This window comes from Mauremys reevesii, linkage group 3 (genome assembly GCF_016161935.1).
Source record: "Mauremys reevesii isolate NIE-2019 linkage group 3, ASM1616193v1, whole genome shotgun sequence".
NCBI classification, from domain to species: Eukaryota; Metazoa; Chordata; order Testudines; family Geoemydidae; genus Mauremys; species Mauremys reevesii.
In genome coordinates this window covers 80191956-80215694 of record NC_052625.1, presented here as the reverse complement: position 1 = coordinate 80215694, position 23739 = coordinate 80191956, and the positions used below count along the sequence as shown (strand labels likewise).

General features: G+C 41.7%; 1 protein-coding gene across 5 annotated transcripts in view; it reads right to left on the bottom strand.

Annotated features, from left to right (window-relative positions):
• The window catches only part of PCNX2 (pecanex 2), a 240648-nt gene that overhangs the window by 80122 nt on the left and 136787 nt on the right, over positions 1 to 23739 (bottom strand). For all 5 annotated transcript variants that reach the window (XR_005595903.1, XM_039529322.1, XM_039529325.1 and 2 more), the window contains exons 22-23: positions 6083 to 6191; positions 1081 to 1210 (exon numbers count right to left, since the gene is read on the bottom strand). Coding sequence is in view for 4 of the 5 variants with exons in the window: in XM_039529322.1 (XP_039385256.1) it covers positions 1081 to 1210; positions 6083 to 6191 (239 nt within the window). In the remaining variant the exon portion in view is untranslated. The remainder of the gene's footprint in view (positions 1 to 1080; positions 1211 to 6082; positions 6192 to 23739) is intronic.

Here is a 23739-nt window from a genome sequence, read left to right as displayed (position 1 = left end):
GAGAGCAAAAGACAGAACTTTCACAAGAGCTGGACCCAGATTATGAAATCCCCCTTCCCCTCCACAAAAGATAACAAAAAACCTAATAATTCTTAGAAATAAATACAAACCCTGTTTATTTGACTTAATAATATTCTTCGTTTATTTATTTCTTCATGCCCATGCATTCACACCCATCCATTCACTCACGTAAACCAAAACCAACCTAACAGAAAAATCTACAAACTAATCACACTACTTCTCCTACAGGCTGGAAAGGAACAAAAAGAGATTAGTTATTCCTATATTTAAATACTTGGGAGGTGCTCAGATATCATGCTGATGTGAGGCTATGTGTGTGCAACAGACGCACAAAGTGTGTTTCACTCCTTGTTGGTCTGGCCAGCTCCTATTTTGGCTTACATTCTTCACTGCCTGTCCTAAACTACTCTGAGTTTCTGTCTGCTGTTCAACAGCTGCAATATTTTACTCCAAAGCTGGCTGCATATAAAAGGTGGATGAAAAAACCATATTTAGTCTGTAAACTGCTTTGAGATCCTACTGGATAAAAGGCACTAAAATAAAATGTACAGAGTCATTATTAAATAATTTCTATGTTCTTAAGTTCATTTTCTTGTCCAACTAGAAGACAGAAAACTACAGTCAAAACCAACCAAACAGGATATCAATATCTATGAAATATTACCTGTTAAAATCATTGCATCAGACTCATCGGTTTGCCCATTCACATTTAGTGCTGAGAGCGCCCCAACATCTGCAAACTGGTAAAAATTTGCTAACACTAGCTACTAAAACAATAAAAGACACTTATGATTTCTATAGCTTTGTTGCTGTCTGTACAGTAAATGTGATATGACATGACATATGTAAGATCCTGATAATTATTTAAGTACATTTTAATAAATAACTGAGTAAGTACAAAATATTAATACAGTAGGACCAAGACCTTAACAAAAAGGTTATTCTCATGCCCTAGAGCAACATGTAGAATTAGCTTTTAAAAAACAAAAACAGCAGAAATGAAACTAGTAAGCAAAAAGCATTCCAAATAACAGGTGTACAAAACTTTAATTGTCTTACTTGTAGTTTTTCTCCCAGAACTTGACTGGTCTGGCATACGATGTGATAAAAATGACACTACCAAGAAATGGACTCAGTGGAGTAGAAAAGATCGAAGTGGCCAGAGTTTGAAAGAAAAGCATGGCAGAGTCTGAAAAGTTCAAGTTAAGGTAACATGAATGATTTCATCACACTTTTAAATAGTTCTTCAGACAGCTCCTAAGCTATTTTATTTTTATCATTTTTTCCAAGGTGGGGGAGAAGCTCTGAAGTCATACACAACGGGACTAATTATTAAGATGAGGACTGTAGCTGTTCAAACTTAAGTAGTTCTAATAATGAAGGCCACATGTTTAGGTGAACAAGTTGCAGGGTGGAATGGCTGGCAGCAGAGCCATCTGTGTCAGATTTCTGACAGAGTTTCCCTGTTCCAGGAGTGGAGGTGGGGAGGTTCTCTACCAGCCTTCTCCAGCTGCTTTAATGCCATTTATACAACAGCCTTAGTGGACCAGAGGATTTGGTACAAAGGTCTCCTATCCTTAATCACTTTGGGTGAAATCTTGAGCCCACTGAAGTCAATGGGAGTTTTGCAACTGGTATCAATGGATCAACCATTTCACCCTGTGTTTTTTTCCCCAAGAGCATGACTATAACATCAAAACTGCTGGTTTGAAATGAAGCTTTCCAGCAAGTGGAACTCACCCTAGCTTTTATCAGATATTTATTATCACATACTGATGGCCTAGTAAAAATCTTCTACATATCATATTCATTGAACTGTCCACAAAGTGGGAAGAAGAGTGCAGGGGAAGTAACATAGGTAAAGATCCTGGTGCACGCATGCATTCATGGTTTACTACTTTAAAATGATTATTATATTATACATTCTAGATGCGTTGAAAACGAGTCTAGGAAACACAATGAAGAGGTGGATAAATATATAAAGAAAGATGTAACAGGAGCATGATTTAAAAGACTTGGGAACAAATTCTCATTTTAGTTACATCAGGCCCTTGAATTTCTGGAGAGAACACTTCATGCAGCCTGTTGGCATGACAGACCCAATTACCCCATTTTACACCTTACTTGGGAAAAAAAGGTATTTTATAAAGAATCGTACAGCTGCTGGGCAAGTATCAAAGTACTGGGATTACACCACCAATGGTGCCTCTCTGAAACCAGAATTAAGGTCCAATCACTCAAGAGCAATAGTCTTTTGATTCAGCCTATTCTAATAATGTCCAGCATATAAATTCTGCAATCTTTGAGAAACTAAAGCTCAATTTGTAATGCATATTTTATTTTAAAACTGAAAAATATTCACATTGCAGTTTTCCCACTAAAAGTCTATTAGCCAAGCTTTTGAAGCAATATGCAGCATTTATGAAAAAATATTTAGCAAGAGTGATCATTGAAAATCCTTAAACTTATTAAGAGAGAGTGATCTGGAATGGTGTCTGAGTGCGTTAGTGAGTTTGCAAACTGAGCTGCCCTACGAGGTTAAAAGTTCAAAAACCATCAGAGAGAACATACAGAAGGGCAAAAGTTTGTCAGCAAACTTCAATCGTCATATTACGCTGGAATCATAACCCACACTGGTTCTGAAAGATAAAGAATTATTTGCAAGTGTCAAATAAGCTGAGTGATCAGAGGAGCTGAAAAGATGGGAGGAAAACAAGGAGCACAGATAATGACAGTCTTCTAAAGACTGCTTCAAAGCAATTAACATAAAAAACAGTCAACATGATGATCTAGGACTTTGGGGATTTCACTGTGGAATGTTTACATTAAATGTACAGCTCAAACAATAACAATCATTAGGTTCTCTTCCAGCCAAATGACATAATGATTATTATGTCACTTGGAAGACAATTCTCATTGACTTTTGGAGAGCGCTTTTAATTAAGAGTGTAACATACATAGACAGATCATAGGAGCAGGTAATGGGACCATGCCCTTTTTCTTTAAATTTTGGGATCTTCTGATAATATTTGTATCCTACATGCTCTACGTTTTCCAAATTTCAGGACAGGGAATTTGTTTTGTGGCACATACTTTAGCTATTGTAAAGTGTCATGAATATTTATGGAACATGATAAATAATTTTCTAATTAAGTTCATTTCTAAATATTCCTTACCTCACTTTGATGTGTAGTGTGGGTAATTATTTTTGTCTGTGATCAGATACTTTTAACTCATAGCAACTGACGTATTTTTATTAGGTTCTCTTATGTTTGGTAGCAATGCACTGATTATGTTCAAGTATTATGGTACTATGGTATTATAGTACTTTTATTACCATGAATTTAAAAGCTTACTTTCCCATATTATGTTTCAGTTAATTTTCCCTGTGCACCATCTTCTTTATGACTGCTATATGAGCAGAATTCATCCCGTGGCAGAAGGCACACACAAGACCCTCCATGCTACGGAACATCATAATACGCCCACATGGGGCAAAGATGGACAAAACAGATACCAGAGGTTTCCACAAATTCCCACAAAAACCTGCATGGGCTTCTTTTAGGGCAGCATGGAAGAGAAGACTAAAACTGGTTAAGGGAGAGGGGAACGGGATCCAAGTTTTGCCAGAACCAGTAGTTGTGAAACCTTACAGAGTGGTCATGGAGCGGTTATTATAAATAGGTTTCCATCTCAGTGCATATGTTGAAGGCTGGAATAGTGACTGCTGAGGTGTTGCACTACTGCCCATGAAGTGTTGGGCTTTGGGTGGTTTCCATCTCTTCCAAACCAAACACACAACCTGAGTCTTAAAGGCTTCCTTCTGAGACCAGCGCTGGAGTTACAGGTCTCTGGGTGGCAGCAATTGGAAAAAGGAGATGGGGCAGATGGGTGCTTTTGGCTTCCTTCTCTGATATCAGTGCAAGAATCACAAGGCAGCAGTGGTGGCACATCTGAAACTGTGTAATCTGAAATATTAATAATTCTGCTCTTGATCCCACAGCCATTTTATTCACGTAAAGCTCCCATGGACTTCTAATTATATTAAACGTCAACAATGAGGTTGGAATTTATGGAGTACAGTCATATTCTCTAGTTTTTATGTACAAAGGAAACTAAAACCATTTTAGGCTCTTAAGTCACCTAGATGCTTTTGAAAATTTTACCCTACATTCATTAGTAACTGTTTGCAGGGTTGGCCCTGGTCTACAGCTCTCATACTCCCAACAAATTCATTAAGACTTCTAAAACCAATTTGTTCACTTATAGTTGTTGTATAAATTATATACATAATAGAAGCAGTGAGATGATCTCATTATCTTCCCAGGTAATGTTGTTACAATGGTTCATAGCATGGGAGGGAAAGTATTTACTATATTAATTATGTGGAAAAGGTTCAACAATGCAAATAAAAATGTTAAGAAAGCACTTTTAATATGATGATGAAAATAAGTGTCTCTATTAGTCTTCTCGTTTTAAGGGTCAGGACATAGAACATGGGCAAGTTTCAAAATGATTACTGTACACCCCAAACCTGTATACCTTTGAAAACCAAATCCTACTTACATCAAGCACACAACAAATCCCACTGGTCCTCAGTGTGTTCATTTGAATGTCTCTTTACATATACATGCGAGATCATTAAAATACATGCATGTTATGTTTGGTTTACTGTGTGATTTCTCACTGGATTTTTTCTGTTTTTTTAAATGAAAGATATTATGTTAATGTAACATTACGATTGGAAATTTACCTGAACATAATGTAGTCAATTCCAAGTTATGGTTCCCAGATCAACCATACTGTAATTTGGCTCTTTTGTGCATATGTAGCATTTTTGCATTATTTTTAATGGGGATGATGCATAAAAGTTAATAGAAAATTCCATGCTTATATACACAAGGACAGAATTATTGTTGTTGTGGGAACAGTAACTTTTTCATGTGAATTCTTAACCATAACATTACATTAAGATACTGTTTTGCATTTAACAAGGATAGCGTTAACTTTAATAATTGATACCCAGTCTAAATGTACTTCAACAATAACTACATAAATCAACTAAATCCTATTCAGTAACTGCCTTACTTTTTAAAAAAATCCTACTTGGGGATTTTATTAACATTAAAGTTACTGTCACTACAAAATAATTGCATTTGAAGAGAAATCTTGTTAAAGTATAATCTTCAGTTTTGAAATGTTCTGCTAAATAACTTTAAATAAAACTGCTTAATTGCAGTTCCTAGATAAAAATAGGGACTCAAATTAATACAGAATGTGGATTTTGATAATAGCTCTTGCTACGCCTACTGCTTCAAAATTGGTTGGAGCCAGCTTTACTTTTACTATTAACTTTTGTTAATAATGTTTTTTTGGAATCTTTCCTTTTGAGGGCTATTGTAAGTATGTTTCCAGCTATCCTATGACATTTCATGTCTTAGAACCAAAAGTGGAAAATTTTAAAAGGCAGAAACTTCCCAACTCACTCAATGGAAAATCTGTATAAAAGAAAATCAAAGTCAAACTACAATTAAGATGGGAAAAATTTAGAAGGATGCAACAGGGAAAAACCAGATGAAGCAAATCCCTGCATTCAGGCATTAGCCAGGGCTAGCTGTTAAAAGGATGCTCAGCACCCCACAAGAACAGCATTATAGAGAAGACAGTCCACCCAAGATGGAGGAATTGTACTGAGAATACTTTTTCTACACAAGACACACTAAATTTTATGTTGGGATGAGAGAGAACATTATAAGAAAAGAGAATTAGTTGAATATGAATGGGGAAGAAGGAAATAGCATTAAACATCCTGGTCCAAATTCTGCTCAATTCCCCAGTTGCAATTCCTAATGCAGTCAACAGCTGCATCCAAATAACAGAGAAAAACTGGGTCCCCTCTGTCTAAAGAGACCTTATTAGAAGTAACATGGTATCCCAGAATCAGTGTAAAATATTTTCAGTTTTTTACTAAATGTTACTCTCTTTGTTCAAACCCTGTACATACATGAACAGTGAAACTGGGAGTAAACAAAAAAACAAACAAAATATCTGTAAAGGATATGAGGTATTGAGAAGAGCTGAGCGAACACGTGAAATGAAGATCCCCACGCAATCTGCCAGGGAGCAATGTATGTCATAACAAACTGTAATTTTTGCAGTAGTTCCCACAGCTGAAAACAAGAGAAAGAAAAAAAAATATGATGATATTTACAGGTATCAAGGTAATTTCAACAGTAAAATTTTAAAATTCTAAATCCTTTACAATTGTGCATTGTCTGGTAACTGTACTGGAATGAATGAAATTTAGTTTCTATTGTGCTACTTTGTTCACTCATATTAAGGTCCTGATTCAGGAAAATGCTAAGGCATGTATTTAACTTTAAGCATGATTAGTTTCATTAACTTCAAGTGTTTAAATTTCGATACATGTTTAAGTACCTAGCTGAACTGGGGCCTAAGTGATTTTCTTTTAAAAGCATTTGTGCTCAAAGAAGGAGTAAAACTGTACCGTTATGTGCTAACTTGGTTATCTTGCTAACTTGTACTATTATCCATTAACTTCTATGATATTCTTTTAGCACCACCAGGGAAAATTGAAGAATCGGCACATAGACAGCTGAAGAATAGGCATGTTTCTGCTAGCAGAGATTCCCTTATTAAATTGGGACCTCTTGGATCTAATCTATATGCAGCCTAATCATTGTAAGTCTTCTGAGATCTGTCTCTATCAATTTCCTTTCACATCGTCAGCTGTTCTGGTCCGAGAAACAAAAAACACATTCTATTAAATAATACTTCTTAAGAAGTTCTAACATATTCATTTAAAAAGCCAGAGCAAAATATGTTGTTCTTTTTACTGTGCATGACAATATGGTAGAAAAGGTTAGAGATAACTATATTGGGAATAACAGTGAATCTGAACCAGGGCCGGCTCCAGACCCCAACGCGCCAAGCGTGTGCTTGGGGCGGCGTGCCGCGGGAGGGTGGCAGGCAGCTCCGGTGGACCTCCTGCAGGCATGCCTGCGGAGGGTCCGTTGGTCCCGCGGCTTCGGTGGAGCATCCGCAGGCGTGCCTACGGGAGGTCCACCAGAGCCGCGGGACCAGCGGACCCTCCACAGGCACGTCTGCAGGAGGTCCACCAGAGCCGCGGGACCAGCGACCGCCAGAGCACCCCCCCACGGCGTGCCGCCCTGCTTGGGGCGGCACAATTCCTAGAGCTGCCCCTGTCTGTTACGGGTGTTCAGTAGAGAAAACTGGAACGCTTCATACAATGCACCACACAGCTGGAACAGGATGGCAAAGAACATTGGGTTTGACTTTTGTAAAACGTACATGGCTAGCTCCCTACTCAAGAACAACACGTCTATTTCCTGAAGTGGTGGATTTTTACCCCCAGCTCCCTCTGCAAAGGCCCGGAGCAGAATTTTTGTGCTGACTAGACTGGGTCATCAACAGACTCCTATTGCAGTGTTGTCACCTGACAAATTATGACAAGCTTTGGCCTTCAACCAGGGTTGGTAAGAAGCTTGCATGCACTGTACACAAGAACGAAACAGGAGTGTACGCAACACTTCATAACATTGTAGCAACACATCCTGTACAAGCATTTTGTACCTACTACTTATTTTGACTGGTGAAATGAAAAAAAAGGACATTTTAGGCCTCCCAAGAAAAGCCTGAAGGACACAGAGGCTATGACTTCACTGCAAAGCTAATTCAAGTTATCCACACATGAGTTACTTCTCTTGAGTTAGCCTAGCTCAAGTGAGAGCATTCATACTGCAAAATAATACTTGATCTGCTGTGTCCACTCTGGCGCTGCACTCATTTATGTGTGGCACTAAGACTTGTGGAGGCATATCCCATAGTTCTTGCTGCTGCAGCAAGCTGAACTGCTCTAATGAATTATTTCTCAACAAGGAAGTGGAAGAACTCGTCTTTCCTTTGCAGGCACATAGGCGGAACTGTTGGAATGCAATGGAGGACTAGTGGCACTCAAGTGGAGTTACCCTGCATCCACACTTCAGGGTGGTTGTGTTAGCAGCTGATGAGTTGTCTAAACTGAGCTATAGCCTAATCCCCGACAGGCCGGTCAACTCAAGGTACAACACCCCATACTCTGTGTGTGTGTGGGGGTGCGGTGGGGGAGGGACTCAAGGTAGCAGCAACACAAACTATTTTTGCTATAAAGACAAGTTCAGACATCATTTGAAAAACAAGGACAGTCCTGGTAAAACCAGGTTGTATGGTCTCTCTAAAACACACCTTCATTACCCTCCCCCAAATTTCTGTTGTGGGGTTTGTTTGTTTTGGTACATTAGAAATTCAGGTCTTGTCTACCTTGTTTCCTCTGTAGGACACTACTACACTTTGGAAGGACAAACCAAATGCACAACTACAAAATGGGGAATAATGGGTTAAGTGGTAGTATTAACAAAAAGGAGCTGCGTGTTGTGAATCAGAAATTGAATATGACTCAAAAATATGATGCAGTTGCTAAAAAAGCTAATATTCTAGGAATTAACAAAAGTGTCATATATAAGACCTGGGAGGTAACTATCCCACTCTATTTGCCATCGGTGAGTCCTCAGGTGGAGTGTGTCCAATTCTGGGTGCCACACTTTAGGAAAGATGTGGCGAAATCGGAGAGAGTCCAACAGAGAACAACAAAAGTGACAAAGGATTTAGAAAACCTGACCTATAAGGAAAGGTTAAAAAAATGGGCATGTTTAGCCTTGAGAAAAGAAGACTGAGAGGGACCTGATAACAGTCTTCAAATATATTAAGGGTTATATAAAAAGGACAGTGACCAATTATTCTCCATGTCCACTGAAGGTAGGACAAGAAGTAATGGGCTTAATCTGCAGCAATCTCTAGAACAGGCTTCTAAGGCAGGGTGTGGACTCTCCATTGTGACAAATACAGCAATTTTTGGAAAATCTTGTTGAATTAAGTTTAAATAGCTTTGGGGTCTATTGTATTATAAAGGCAAAGTTTATGAATTATAGTTATTATTTTTCAGATGTAGCTTCTCCAGGGCGTGGAGATGTGGCCAGCATAAACCCTGGGAAGCACTATAAGTTTCAAAGAACTACTTTAAACAATGTGTCAGGCAAGAAGGAACTTTCAGGATAAACAAAATTAAGTGGGTTTCTTGGGAACTACCTGGTGGTGGGGTGGGGAATACAAATTCCCACCTGTCATAACTATAAAGGGAAGGGAACAGCCCTCCTGTGTACAATACTATAAAATCCCTCATGGCCAGAGACACCAAAATCCTTTTACCTGTAAAGGGTTAAGAAGCTCAGGAAACCTGGCTGACACCTGACCCAAAGGACCAATAAAGGGACAAGATACTTTCAAATCTTGGTGGGGGGAAGTCTTTTGTTTGTGCTCTTTGTTTTGGGGGTTGTTCGCTCTTGGGACTAAGAGGGACCAGACATCAATCCAGGCTCTCCAAATCTTTCTGAACCAGTCTCTCATATTTCAAACTTGTAAGTAGCAGCCAGGCAAGGCATGTTAGTCTTATTTTTGTTTTCTCAACTTGTAAATGTTCCTTTTTGCTGAGAGGATTTTACCTCTGTTTGCTGTAACTTTGAACCTAAGGCTAGAGCGGGTTCCTCTGGGCTATATTAATCTGATTACCCTGTAAAGTATTTTCCATCCTGATTTTACAGAGATGATTTTTACCTTTCTTTCTTTAATTAAAAGCTTTCTTTTTAAGAACCTGGTTGATTTTTACTTGTTTTAAGATCCAAGGGGATTGGATCTGGACTCACCAGGAATTGGTGGGGTTAAGGAGGGGGGATGGTTAAATTCTCCTTGTGTTACGATCCAAGGGGTTGGATCAGTGTTCACCAGGAACTTGGTGAAAAAGCCTCTCAAGGCTAACCAGGGAGGGGAAGGTTTTTGGGGGGAAAAGAGGGTGTTCCAGACACTGAGGAATCTGGATGGTGGCAGCAAACCCAGATCTAAGCTGGTAGTTAAGCTTAGAAGTGTTTATGCAGGTCCACACATCTGTACCCTAAAGTTCAGAGTGGGGGAGGAACCTTGACACCACCTCTGGACCCAATCTTTTGATGCTACATCCTGAAGAGAGAACCATCGGCTGGATGATTACTTATTCACAGTATCTGCAAATCAAAGACCCAGACTGTACAAAAGAAAGGGTAACCCATGCACAAGTGTTCTTGTTCTGAGCAAAAGCTGTTACAAACTTGTGACCACAGAAAAACTCCTTGGTGGGGTTTGAAGGAATAATCCAGCCAGAGCCCTTGTTGGAGTTGGGGGTGATCTCTGGTAAGCCTATTAGCATGTGTGTAAGTTCTTTTATACTTTTTAATATGTTTTCTCTATAAGACTTCACCTTAAGAATAAATGGGCTTGCTTAGAAAGGGCTGTGTGATAGCTTATAACTTTGGGTAATTATGTTGTTCATGGCCTTCAAGGAGTAGGGAAAGCACAGACACTGGCTTGGTTAGGCCACCTGGCTTGTTGGGGAACCCACAGTGTAGGCAGGGAACTGTGCAGCCTGGAAAAATCCTGGTTAGGAGGGAATGAGACATAGGTCTCCACCCAAGAGAGGTGACGGCTGAGGAGCTGGGAGCCTAGAGTAGATGCCCTTGCTGAACCACAAGGGGGAAACACAGGCACAGTAGCCCTGAACTGTATCACCCATTTCTGGAGGACAGATTGGACAAACACCTGTCAGGGATCATTTAGGTTTACTTGGTCCTACCTCATTGCAGGGGGCTGGAGGTCTCTTCCAGTCCTACATTTCTATGATTTTATGACTTTGACTGGAGGACTATGACATTAAGTATGGCATGCAAGTGAAATCTGATTGAGAGTAGAGCAGACTTTTATTCAGGCTGTTTAATCCTCTGGGTTTTTGTTTGTTTCTTTAACCTCTATATATCTGAAATGCTTGACTGAACAGCTGGGGGGAAAATCTCTCTTTTCTTAAAAGCTAACAACTCAAATTTGAGACCATCAAAAACGCAAAGTGAAACTATGGTAAAAAACACAAAGGTCTGCCTTTTCATACTAAAAATCACAAGCCCACAAATCAGCCCAAATGCAGTCAAAATGCAGTCAACATTCGCCAAATGGTTCTCAAATGTCAGCAAACATAGTTCAAGTTTTGGGTTGTAATAAAAATAAAACCTAAACTAGGGGGAGCCTTTTCTGCTTTTGTGTTTCACTCGTTTGATGAATCACTAATATCTACACCGTTTTCCAAAACAGAAGGGACTCAGTAGGTCTTGGCTCTCTGCTGCCTGTCACCCACAACCTCCACTGCTACTTCTGACAGAAGGAGAAAGGATGCTCCCTCCATCCAGCCACTTCATAAGCTCAATGCCCTCTTCCTCCAGAAGCAAAGAGGAGGACAAATCAAAAAGAGCTGCTCTCCCCACTGGCCATTTCCTGAACTTTCTGCTATTTGCCATCACACAACTAATGATTCTTAGAGATGGGTGGTGGAGTGCGTTACCAATTTAAAAAAAAATTACATGTAAAAAGGGAAATTCTAGTGAGTTTTCCTTATTCTGCAGAACACTTTAATGATGATGTGGCCTCTAGCACTTTTCATAAGCTGACAATATTTGACAGAGGAATTGTCACCTTCATTCATTAAGCAACCACAATATAACAAATCAGGAGCTAAAGAGTTTCCTTTACCAGACCAACCTGAACAGGTTTTATTCATCACTTGTTTCATCTAGATCAGAAATTATACTGAATACATTCTTCTATGCCTAGCTTGAGAACTCAAAGGATTTACACAGTAACATTATTTTTGCTTCAGAAAGATACTGAAGCAGCTAAAATTTGCCTCTCCAAACACAATCCTCAACCACACAGGCAATATCATTGACTTCTACTGGTGGCACTCATATATAAATCTTCAATTAAAGATAAGGTGCTGCCAATTTAAAATAAAAGGTTAAAATGTTTGTAAATGATCAGAAATATATAAACTTTCCTTTTACTTTGTTTGGGAAAGATGGTAATTAACTTGATCTTGATATGTTTACGGTAATATTAGATCACAAGAATGAAATCTCCTATCTGTTGTGAAAGCTTTTTTTTTTTCTTTTTTTTAATCCTATGCTGAATTTTTGCCGATAAGCAGAAGAAGCTTCATGACCTCTCCCTCGGAGCTGCATAAAGGATGGAGGTTCTAATTCAGACCACCTCTATCCCAATATGGGGTGGGTTATCAAAACGTATTCTTATTATAACATTTCTTTAGATCTTGAGTGTCTTGTACAGTTCACTAAGCAGAGGAATGAAATATTATTTAGTGGATGTAAAGTTTGAGTGTTCCCAGATGTTACTCATGTGATAGTTTTGCACAGCAACCAGTTTCTTGCTTTTAAATTAGTAAAAATTACTAGTATATTCAGTGACTTTAAACTACTGCATTCCTTTCACTGTAAAGTTAGAAAGCAGAACAAATAGATTTTAATTATATTTATTTTATACAGATATGCACTTTATTATACTGATCATCTTTAAAGTCTTCTGTAAGGTAAAGCTGTTAGCAGCTACAAAATTCTTCCTCATAAGAAATACCTTCTGACTTAAATGTACATCAGAGAGAAAGAAGAGCTAAAGGCCCTGATCTGTAAAAATGTGTTTTTGTGTATGACTATTCTTGCCTTGTTGTACATACCAGATATCACAGATTAAATTCTGTGGGTTAATTCAATAGCAAGATTGGGTAATTACAGTTACTTACATTAAAGTTGTCCTGTAGCATCTGAAATACAGTTTTGTTTCTTTAATTATCTCCTTGTCTCAGGTCTGGTGGGCTTCTATCATCAGTGTAGCAAGTATCAGTTCATTTAATAAACTGAGATTGAAGTTGATAAGGATACTTTGCAAGGCCCCTATCTTGCAAAAGTTTTTGCCCGCATGGACCTTTCTATCTGTGTGGCATCCAGTGAGACTTTGTGTGGGTAGATCCCTTTGTAGGACTGGGGCTACTAAAGCATAAAAATGGAATTTACCAGCCATATTTAATTCTTGTAAAAATGTTTGGTTAAAACAATTTTTTTAAATATATTTGTATGCTTCGTGTGCAACATAAATGGCCCCTAAAACCATAGTCTTTAAATACAAAAACAATTTTTACCCCATTGGAACTGGATGCCTTATGGTTCCATTTCTTAAAATTTCAGGTTAGGCCTGGAGGATTCTGGGCTCAGACTTTCAAATGTTTCTTTGGCATTTAATTTTCCACATGTTCTATCAGTTCTACTTCACTGACTGGTACCACCTTGTGTGTTTGGACTAAAATCTGTATTTGTAGGCCTAATTATTTGTACTTCATCTTCCTGTTTATATATGTACCTATGTCCATATAAATTAACAAAAATATTTCTTTTTTTTTAAATGGTCAAGTTTTTTTGTGGTAAATACTAAATTAAAACCCGCTGAAACCACTGTTTGTTTGTTTTTGTTATGCTGACGTTTGCAACAGAGCAGATTATGTCCCCAGTTCATAGCCTAATGTAATTTGAAACACATGCCTCTTCTGAAATCTTGGAAAACAGGATTTACTGGAAATAGTAATACTTTTCAGTGCTACTGCCACAAGCCATTATAACATTCTATTGGCATAATTTGAATAGAAAAATCAATTTGAACCAGCAACAAACAGGTTTTGTACAACCCCTATCTGCATCTGCTTCAGAAAGCTTGAAGCCTTTATTCTGTATGATTTCTTGATGCTTACCTAAATGAGATATGTACCATTAATGCATTAATAGCGTGCTCACCATTTTAACAAGAAATGGAAGAAGGAAACTGAGTTAACATTTTTCCTCTTCACAGGTTACCTTGTTAATTCTTGCTATATAATGTGGTTCAGCAGCAAATTAAAAAAATGGATACATAAAAATACTTGTTATTAATCTCATAAATCTTTTTTTAAAAATGCAACATATCGGACAGGTAGGGAGGGTGATCAATCCGGGGTACTGAGAGTTGGGGCGTCTAAGCTCTAATTGTGACTCTGTCACTGCCTTGCTGCGTGATTTTAGGCAAGTCACTTAACTTTGCTGCATCTAATCACATCAGACACGCCATCAGGGGCTCATACACCTGCACATCTACCAACGTGATATATGCCATCATGTGCCAGCAATGTCCCTCTGCCATGTACATTGGCCAAACCGGACAGTCTCTACGCAAAAGAATAAATGGACACAAATCTGACATCAGGAATCATAACATTCAAAAACCAGTGGGAGAACACGTCAGCCTCTCTAACCACTCAGTGACAGACTTGAAGGTGGCAATTTTGCAACAAAAAAACTTCAAAAACAGACTCCAAAGAGAAACTGCTGAACTCGAATTAATATGCAAACTAGATACAATTAACTGTGGCCTAAACAGAGACTGGGAATGGTTGGGTCATTACACTAATTGAATCTATTTCCCTATGTTAAGTTCTCCTCACACCTTCTATGGGCCATCTTAATTATCACTTCAAAAAGTTCTTTTTCCTCCTGCTGATGATAGCTCATCTCAATTGATTAGACTCTTCCTGTTGGTATGCATACTTCCACCTTTTCATGTTCTCTGTATGTATAAATATCTCCTGTCTGTGTGTTCCATTCTGTGCATCCGAAGAAAGCTCATGCTAAAATAAATTTGTTAGTCTTTAAGGTGCCACCAGTACTCCTGTTCTTTTTGCTGCATCTAAGTTTATCATCTGTAAAGTGGCAATTACATTTACCTAACACACAAGCATGCTGTGAGGGTTTATCAGGGCAAAGTTATCTGCATAACGCTAATAATCTGCTCTCTACATGTGCTGATCTCCCACTGATATCAACAGGAGTTCAGCACAAAGTGAACTCCGCTCCTTTGCGGTGGGCCCTGCAAAAGTCCTCCACACCCTGGAAGCCCCGCAACACCTGGATATGGATGGCAGAGTGACTGCATGCAGGGCTTCTGCATTCCTTGTGTACCAGAGAAGTGTGAAATTTATCAGCTCTAAACGGAGCAGGATGGGTGTATTTCACCTATAGGGAGGGGAGAGGATCTACGGAAAGATTCACTGTAAAGATCAGAGACAAGTCTTCTGCTTTTAATGTTTGTAAGGTCCTTTGAAATTTACAGATGAAAGGCACAGTATAACAACAAACAGCAGTAACATCAGTCTTCCAAGTACTGTAATCTTAGTGCCACAGAGCATAATAAATTTACCTGGCAGAGAACGACATAAGAAGCACCAGACAAACCATGCATGTCTTATCTTGGGAAAATGGCAATTTTCATTCCTGTAGAAAGAAATGTGTTGCTTGTGGGTGAAACTAAAAAGCTTTCCCAGTGATTTGGAACTAGCCAGTGCAGCCTACAAAATGGGCAGGGTTAGCCAAAATAAGCCATGTGGGAGATTGATTTAGCAACTCAGTGCAGGCGACAGGGTTCCAGATCCCGGGCGAGCTCGTCATCCCCTTGGCAGAGGGGCAGGCGTACCATCCCCTGGGCACACCGATGGGTTTCCATGTCTGGCAGACACCCGAGGATACCATCCAGGAGATCTTGCAGGATGCCATCAAGATCAACGCCTCCCTGCTGGCCACCGTGGCAGAAGATAAACACCCTGAACATCTTCCTGATCTCCCGCATCTCGTTCGTCCTAAGGGGCTCCTCCGTGGCGAAGGTGCCCCTCAACAAGGCAGACAAGATCATCTGGCAGCTGGTGAAGAAGTGGCTGTTCCTTCCCCAGAGAACCAGCAACGAGATGGTCTACATTGCCCACAGGCATGGCATCACCAACGTCCCCCACATGAGCGACCTGTGTGATGTCACGGTGATCACCCACGCCTTCTGCCTGCTGACGTGACCTGACGCCACGGTAAGGAACATCGCGGTGAACACCCTGCGAGACGTGATAAAGAAGCGGATCAGCAGAGCCCCCTCCAACCAAGACATCACCACCTTGGCTCCCTGGATGGCGAATTCAGACAGGACAGGGGCGACATTGCTTCACTGTGGTCCTGCGCTAGCAACACCACACGTTGCCGGGGAAGCGTGTCAGCTGCCACTGGGAGTGGTGCAAGAAGCACCTGGAGCCGGGAGTCCTGGTGCCACAGATCAGGTTCAATGACAACATCATCATCACCCCGAGTGCCAGGGGCATGTTGGAGAGGACCCTGAAGGCTGCCGTCCACTCGCTGTAAGTGGAAACCCTGAAGCGTAAACCGGACCAGGGTAAAGCCTTTGAGTTGACCAACAAGTGGGACGCCTGCAACCACTTCCTCACCAGGAGCAGCTTCACCCGTTTCACCAAACGGCAGTTCATCCACTGGGCCCGGCTCAATTGCGTCCCGCTCAGTGGAGCTCTCCGCCACGGGAACCGAGACAAGCGTTGCAGGAAGTGCGACTACTCCAACGAGACCCTGCCCCATGTCCTGTGCAGCTGCAAGCCCCACTCCAGAGCCTGGCAGCTGTGCCACAATGCCATCCAGAACTGCCTGGTGAAAGCCATCGCACCACACCTGGGGGAGGTTGCCGTGAACTGCACCATCCCCAGTACTGACAGCCAGCTGAGACCTGACATCGTTGTCACCAATGAGGCCCAGAAAGAGATCATCCTCGTCGAGGTCACTGTCTCCTTAGAGAACAGGACCCTGGGCTTTCGCAAAGCCCAAACTCGTAAGCTGGAAAAGTATGCCCCCCCCGGCCGACACCCTGAGAGCGAAGGGCTACGAAGTGCACATGGACGCCTTGATCGTCGGAGCCCTGGGCACCTGGGACCCCTGCAACAAGCATGCACTGCGGACCTGCGGGATCGGTTGACGCTATGCACGGCTTATGCAGCACCTCATCATTTCAGACACCATCTGATGGGCCAGTGACATCTACACCGAACACATTACCGGCCACTGACAGTAGCAGGAGGCGTGAGCCGGAGCGACATCATGCTTTGACTATGAGAAAGGGACCGAGAGAGAGACTTTGTTCGTTGGACCATATGAACTGGAACCAAAAATTCACTGAACATTAAATCTCACCAACTGAGGGTCAATACAGCCTCATCATCGCATCCACTCATTATACTCCACACCTGAACATACCCTCATATCTCAATTTCTGTACTTTGACCCGTTAACCTTTTACCCCCAATTGGGGATATTGCAGATTATGTATTCCTTATGCCATCTGATCTTTAACTGAACTTTGCACCCCTCGATAATCTGTACATTATTCCCTGATAACCAGAAACTTCCACGCTTAAACTCTGTACCGTTCACTTTTTTATTTTAAATAGAATTTTTTTAAATTAAGATGATTTCTCCTGGGGTGCATCCATGCACATGGCTACTACAGAGCACCACTTGGAACTAAAAAGTGTATTGCCCAGCTGGAGCCTGGGGAAAGCTTGGTGATCACCTTTGTTAAGACCTGATGTAAAGAGCTGCACAGAAGCAGCCATTTGTAGTGCACATCATATTTCTGAGTGCCATCTACTGGCACCTAATCTTTTAGCTATTTACAAATATGATACAGAACACTCATAACAACAACCGTCTCTCCCCTGGAGAGTTGCTACCCTCATCGGTACAGAGTGTGTGTGTGTAAACTGTACCACGCTATACTGCTAATGGTGTGTTTATCCCATTTTTATGCATTGCCTTAGTTCCTTTTTTTTTTTAAACCTTAAAATTCAGGGACTATGTCAGGAGCAAAGTCTGATGTGGAGGTCAGTGATGGAAAGATGAATGAAAATAAGTTAAACTACATCTCCAATATAAAAAAGGAAACGAACTGCTAACCACAGGGATTATCCTGTCAAATATCAGATGTAGCCTTGGGTATTTTTGCCCAACAGAAAGTGTCTTATCAGGGACTTACATGCCAGATATCAAAAGTTGAGAAAACAGCTGTGAGCTAAGAGAGTGCAGCTGATTAAAACATTGGATTTTAGTATGCACAAAAGGCAAGAAATGGATTAGAATCTGAATTAATGATTTAGTGCCAGAAGCTTTTAACTGAAAGATCAGAATTACGGAAGGGGACTGAAAACTGGAAGGGAAGAAGAAAAAAGAGTCAGGATTCTGTCTTACAGTAGTAACTAAAAATCACAGAAGCTTGAAGGTTTAACCACGGATCCTGTAGTCTGTATCCACAAAAAGACAATCCAAAAGGTCCAAAATGTTAATTAGTGGGCTATAGCAAAGCAAGAAGATGGTGACGGGTAACATTCTGTCATAAAATGGTGAAAAATAAGACGATATGCATAAATTTCACTCTCCTTGAGGGAATCATGGTAAGGATGTTAAACTCTTACAGAATTAAGCCTAATCTGAACAAGTTTGGCAGCCTGGCTCTCAGTTGGAGTTGCTGTGACACGAGGATCATCTTTCAGTAATACATGACATATGGTACAAAAGCAAAGAGAGGCTATAATTAAAAAAGCAAACCTTTATTAAAAATAAAGTGACAAAATGTGGAGTTTTTATTACTCTAAAAATTCATGGGGGATGGAGGGTGAAACAGAAGAAATATCAAACAGGAAAAATGTATCCGTAAGTGAGCTCAGCAGGAGTAAGACTACTTAGGCAAATGAATGCAGTGTTAATGAAGGCAAATATAACAAGCTCTGGTTCTTTGATTACTCTCTCTTATGCATAAAGACAAATTCTGAACCCTCAGAGAATTTGACTATCCGAAAATATAAGATTAGTTCATATTTTAGTATTGCTAATTAGTTCATCCACACACACAAATTAAGAGGCCATTAGACTGCCTGTCAATAGCATACTAAAGACAGGAAAAGCTAAGATATAGTCCTATTGATTAGAGATTTAATGTCATTGGATCAGCTGCTTCCCACGAGGATTTATATGCAAGATGGTGTGTGTGAGGATGTGTGTGCTGTTTCTTTAAGACTACCAGGAAGCTAGACAGCTTTACAAAAATTCTGGTTTTTACTAGGCCCAAAAGTAAACAGGCCAAGAAAAGTTAAAAGGCATCTCTTTTCATTTTGGCATTCCAAATGAAGTAGTACCTGACAATGAGCCAGTTTGCCAGATCTGAATTTTACGCTCCTGGCATACAGTATGATTTCAAGCTGCTTTCATTGTTGCCAGCTCCCACCACTCACAAGGGAATGGACGGCAGTGCAGGTTGTGAAGAGTATCCTCCAACCAAAGCATCCATTGTTGTTTTGCTGATCTTACTTTCTACATTAGTCACTGGATTGAGCCCAGCTCAGCTGTGTATAGGTTAAGAGATCAGAACAGAACTGGAGACAAATCTTCATCCTATAGCAAGTGGCCTTGCTTAAAAGTATAGGAAGCTGAGATACACCAATTCTAAGAGGTCACAGGCTTTTTAGTTATCAGAATGAAGGCTGAAGCCTAACCAAGCATGACCCTAGAGATACACTAAGATCCTATATGGTAGATACTGATCAAGGTACTCAGATAGAAGAAATAAGCAGCACCTTAGCTTCCAAAGCCAGTTGAATTCTGTGATCCCAGTAGCAATAGTACTATTACTGTAGCCTTAAAGGAGATAAACCTGTTGAGAACAGCCATAAACCTCTTAAACAGGAGTCTCTCTCTTTGGGGATATGATAATCCAGGTGAATTAACTGTACCATATGCCAGGGCCGGATTAACCTTTTGTGGGCCCGGTGCCAAACATATTTGTGGGCCCCATGGAGGCAATGGAGCATGGCGCGGGGAGGTCAGTACCCAGAATGAGGGGCCAACCAGGGGCAATGGGGCATGGCAGGATCAGCCCCACTCCGCCCAGCCCAGTGCAGGGCACTATTTACAAACCAGCAGTTGCCAGACACACAGTGGTATGCCCGGTCCTGTGCTGCCAGCATGTCCCTTCCCCTCAGGGTCAGGCCCATGCCATGCCACACAGCCCCCCACCCCACCCCCAACACCCCTGCAACTCCCTATGGCCAGAGACCCCCAGACCCACTATGCCCAGCGCCGCCTCCCCCCACAAATGCACAGGGCCCTGCATAATACCACCCCTGCCCAGCGCACCCCTGCCCACAGCCTCACCACAACTGCCCAGCACCCCCATAGAACCCCCACTCTCTAGTTCCCCAACACACATCTTCCCCAGCCCGTCACAGCCCAGCCCCTCCCCAGGCCCCCAGGAGACCCTCTCCCCCAAGCCCTGCCTCCTGGCTGCACTCACCAGCCCTGCTGGGAGGCTACTGTGGCGCAATCAGCCAGAGCAGGGCCTGCCCCAGTCGGGCTCCCACAAGACCCACTTGCCTGGAGGGGCCAAGCCCCCGACACTGCCCCGTCCCTCCCCACGGGCTGAGACTGGCCAGGCTTCTGCACCAGTCCTAGGCGGTTCAGCTCCGGGGAGACAGGTGGGGCCCACAGGTGATGGGAAGCAGAGACTTCCTGGAGCCGGATGTGCACTGGGGTCTGGCCAGGGGGCAGAGAGGAGCAGGGGAGTGGGGCCAGGGGACAGAGAGGAGCCCTCAGCCATCCAGCGGGCAGGCCAAGAGGAGCAATAGGTGGGCAGGAGGGAGGGAGGTTTCAGGGACCAGTGCAAGCAGAGCAGGCCAGGGCCCCTTCTGAGCATGGGTCCAGCTTGATGGAACCACTGGTGCCATTATAAACCTGGCACTATCATATGTTCCTCAAGGCCAGAAAGTGGCCAAATTGGTACAAGAGGTCAAGCTGGTTAGAGCACCTGAACCTTTATTTTAAAATACTAACTCTCTTAAAAAGATTATTTATATAGAAAAAAGAGCGGGAGCAGCGCAGACGTATGTATAGTTTGCTTAAATCTGCAGCAGGAAGCCAGTCCGGGGAGAGGCTGGGAAGGTTCTAAGAAGCTTAGTTCTACAGTGAAAGAGAGAGAGAGGCTTGATAATACTGTTTTCTTTACTCTAGTTAAGTTTATGCTACAGCATTAGAAGAAAGCAATTTTTAAAAAATTCTCTACCCACTGTCACATGGGGAAGGATGCCCCCTTTGCCTCTCCTCTTCTCAGGACCCTACAGAGGGATCTCTACTGAGTCCAAGATTTGCAAATAAGGAAAGGCAGGAAAAGACAGGTCAATGGAAAGTGCAGTGTCCTCCCAGCAACCCCACAGTGAGTGCTCAGAAGAGTTAATGCAACTGTACTAGGAGCTAGAATGACCGGATGTCCTGTTTTTAAAGGGACAGTCCCATTTTTTTAGGACTCTTTTTTATATAGGCGCCTATTACCCCCAACCCACTGTCCCTTTTTTCACAGTTGCTATCTGGTCACCCTACTAATCACATCCCATAGAGAAGGTTGCTAATTTGCCTGGATATGATTTTTATATATAACCAAACCACTGCATACAGTATATACACTAAGGGCCAAATTATGGCTTCCTGGTACAGGGGGTAAATAATGAAAAGGATAGGTCACTGATTAAGAGAGATCTGGATCGACTGGTAAAATGGAAGCAAGCAAACAATACGTCTTTTAATATGGCTGAATGTCAATGTATACATCTGGGAACAAAGAATGCAGATCATCCTTAGACAATGGGGGACCCTTTCCTGGGAAGCAGTGACTGTGAAAAGGATTTGGGGGTCATGGTGAATAATCAGTTGAACGTGAGCGCTGAGTGTGACACCGTGGTCAAAGAGCTAATGCAATCCTGGAATGCTATGACTGAATGCACTCCTGTATTCACACCCTATGCACCACTGTACTAATCTTTGTCCAAATTTTCCTTGTGATATTATTTGAAAACTAATAACTTGCTTGTCAATAATATCACGGGAAAATGTGTGTAGCAAGTTATTAATTCCCCCTGATTGATGTTGGTGGCACATGTTCAAACCCACATAGCCCTGATTAGGTAGGACTGGTCAGGTCCTAAACAAAGAAATGTGTGTTTACCTCAATTTACATATAAGTTGTAAACAGGGTCCTCAGACAGCAGAGGGGGAAGACAGGAGACAAGGCAATCTGCATTTCAGCAAATAGAGGTGAGAAGAAACAGCATGCATTCTCTGTCACCACCAGACACCATGTCACCTTATTTATTGCTTGAATAACTTTAACTAGCTGTTACCCTCAGGAAAATACATTTCAAAGGGTAATGGAACTACAAAAGTGAAGGGAAAAAACACCCCAAGTTCTCGCTCTCTCCATCTCTCTCTTTCATCTAAGAGGATAAACTAAACAGTCTTTGGGAGCAGATCCAGGCCTGAAATTTGGTCAGCCCTGTTGCTGGAAGCATGTGGTAAGAACTTCACCTTGGACCAAGTCTAGTTTGTTAAGTTTAGAAAGGTTTTATCTTTATTTCTCTTGTAACCATTTCTGACTCAATGCCTTATACTTAGGGCCCTACCAAATTCAGTCCATTTTGGTCAATTTCACAGTCATAGGATTTTAAAAATCATAAATTTCATGATTTCATATATTTAAATCTGAAATTTCTCAGTGTTGTAACTATAGGAGTCCTGATCCAAAACAGAGTTGTAGGAGGTGGGGGGTTGCAAGGTTACTGAAGGGGGGGGGGGTCTCGGTATTGCCACCCTTACTTTTATGCCGTTGCTGCTGGTGGCGCTGCCTTCAGAGCTGGGCAGCCAGAAAGCAGCAGCTGCTGGCCAGGATCCCAGCTCTGAATACCACTGCCAACAGCAGCACAAGAGTAAGGATGGCATGGTATGATATTGCTACCCTTACTTCTGTGCTGCTGATGGTGGGGTGCTGCCTTCAGAGCTGGGTGCCTGGCCAACAGCCGCTGCTCTCTGGCCACCCAGCTCTGAGGGCAGCACAGAGGAAAAGGTGGCAATACCATGACTCTCTTACAATAATCTTGCAACCCCCCACAATCCTCTTTTGGCTCAGGACCTCCTGTTTGAGAAACACTGGTTTCCCCTGTGAAATCTGTATAGTGTAAGGTAAAAGTACACAAAAGTACACAGATTTCACAGAGGAGACCAGATTTCACGGTCTGTGACACGTTTTCACAACTGTAATTTGGTAGGGCCCTATTTATACTTGAACTCACTTAAAAAACTCTTTTTATAGTTAAATAAACTTGTTTGTTTTATTCTTTAATTAAAACTAATCCAGTGTTGTGAACTGTTTGGGTAACTTCATTTAAGGTAGCAGACTGTTGTATGTTGACCCCCTTAAAGGGGCAATGGATATAATATATTTGGACTCCAGGAGAGGGCTGGACAGTGCAGAACACAGGTTTGGGGCAGGGGGGAGAGAATCCAAGACTGGGAGTGTGTTGGGGTTGTCCTGCAAATAGTAGCCAAGGCTACTGGAAGGCAGAATGCGGCAGTATTTGCGGACAGGCTGCTGAGGTCAGAATTGCTGGACCAGGGCTATGGCTATACACAGACTCTGATGGAGTGACCTTCATGCTGTTTGTGAGTGGCACACGTGGGAACTACAGGAGCAAAGCATTGTGAGGCACCCCAAGTTGCAGAGTAAGGGTGACACAAACCCTCACTGGTCTGGATTGCACCTTGGAATGTCATAGATGCATAAACAGGGGAATTTTGAGAAGGAGTAGAGAGATTATTTTACTGCTATATTTGGCACTGGTGTGACCACTACTAGAATATTGTGTTCATTTCTGGTGCCCACAAAATAGGAAGCATGTTGATAAATTGGAGAGGGTTCAGAGAAGAGCCACAAGAATGATTAAAAGATTAGAAACACACCTTACAATGATAGACTTAAAGAGCTCAATCTATTTAGCTTAAC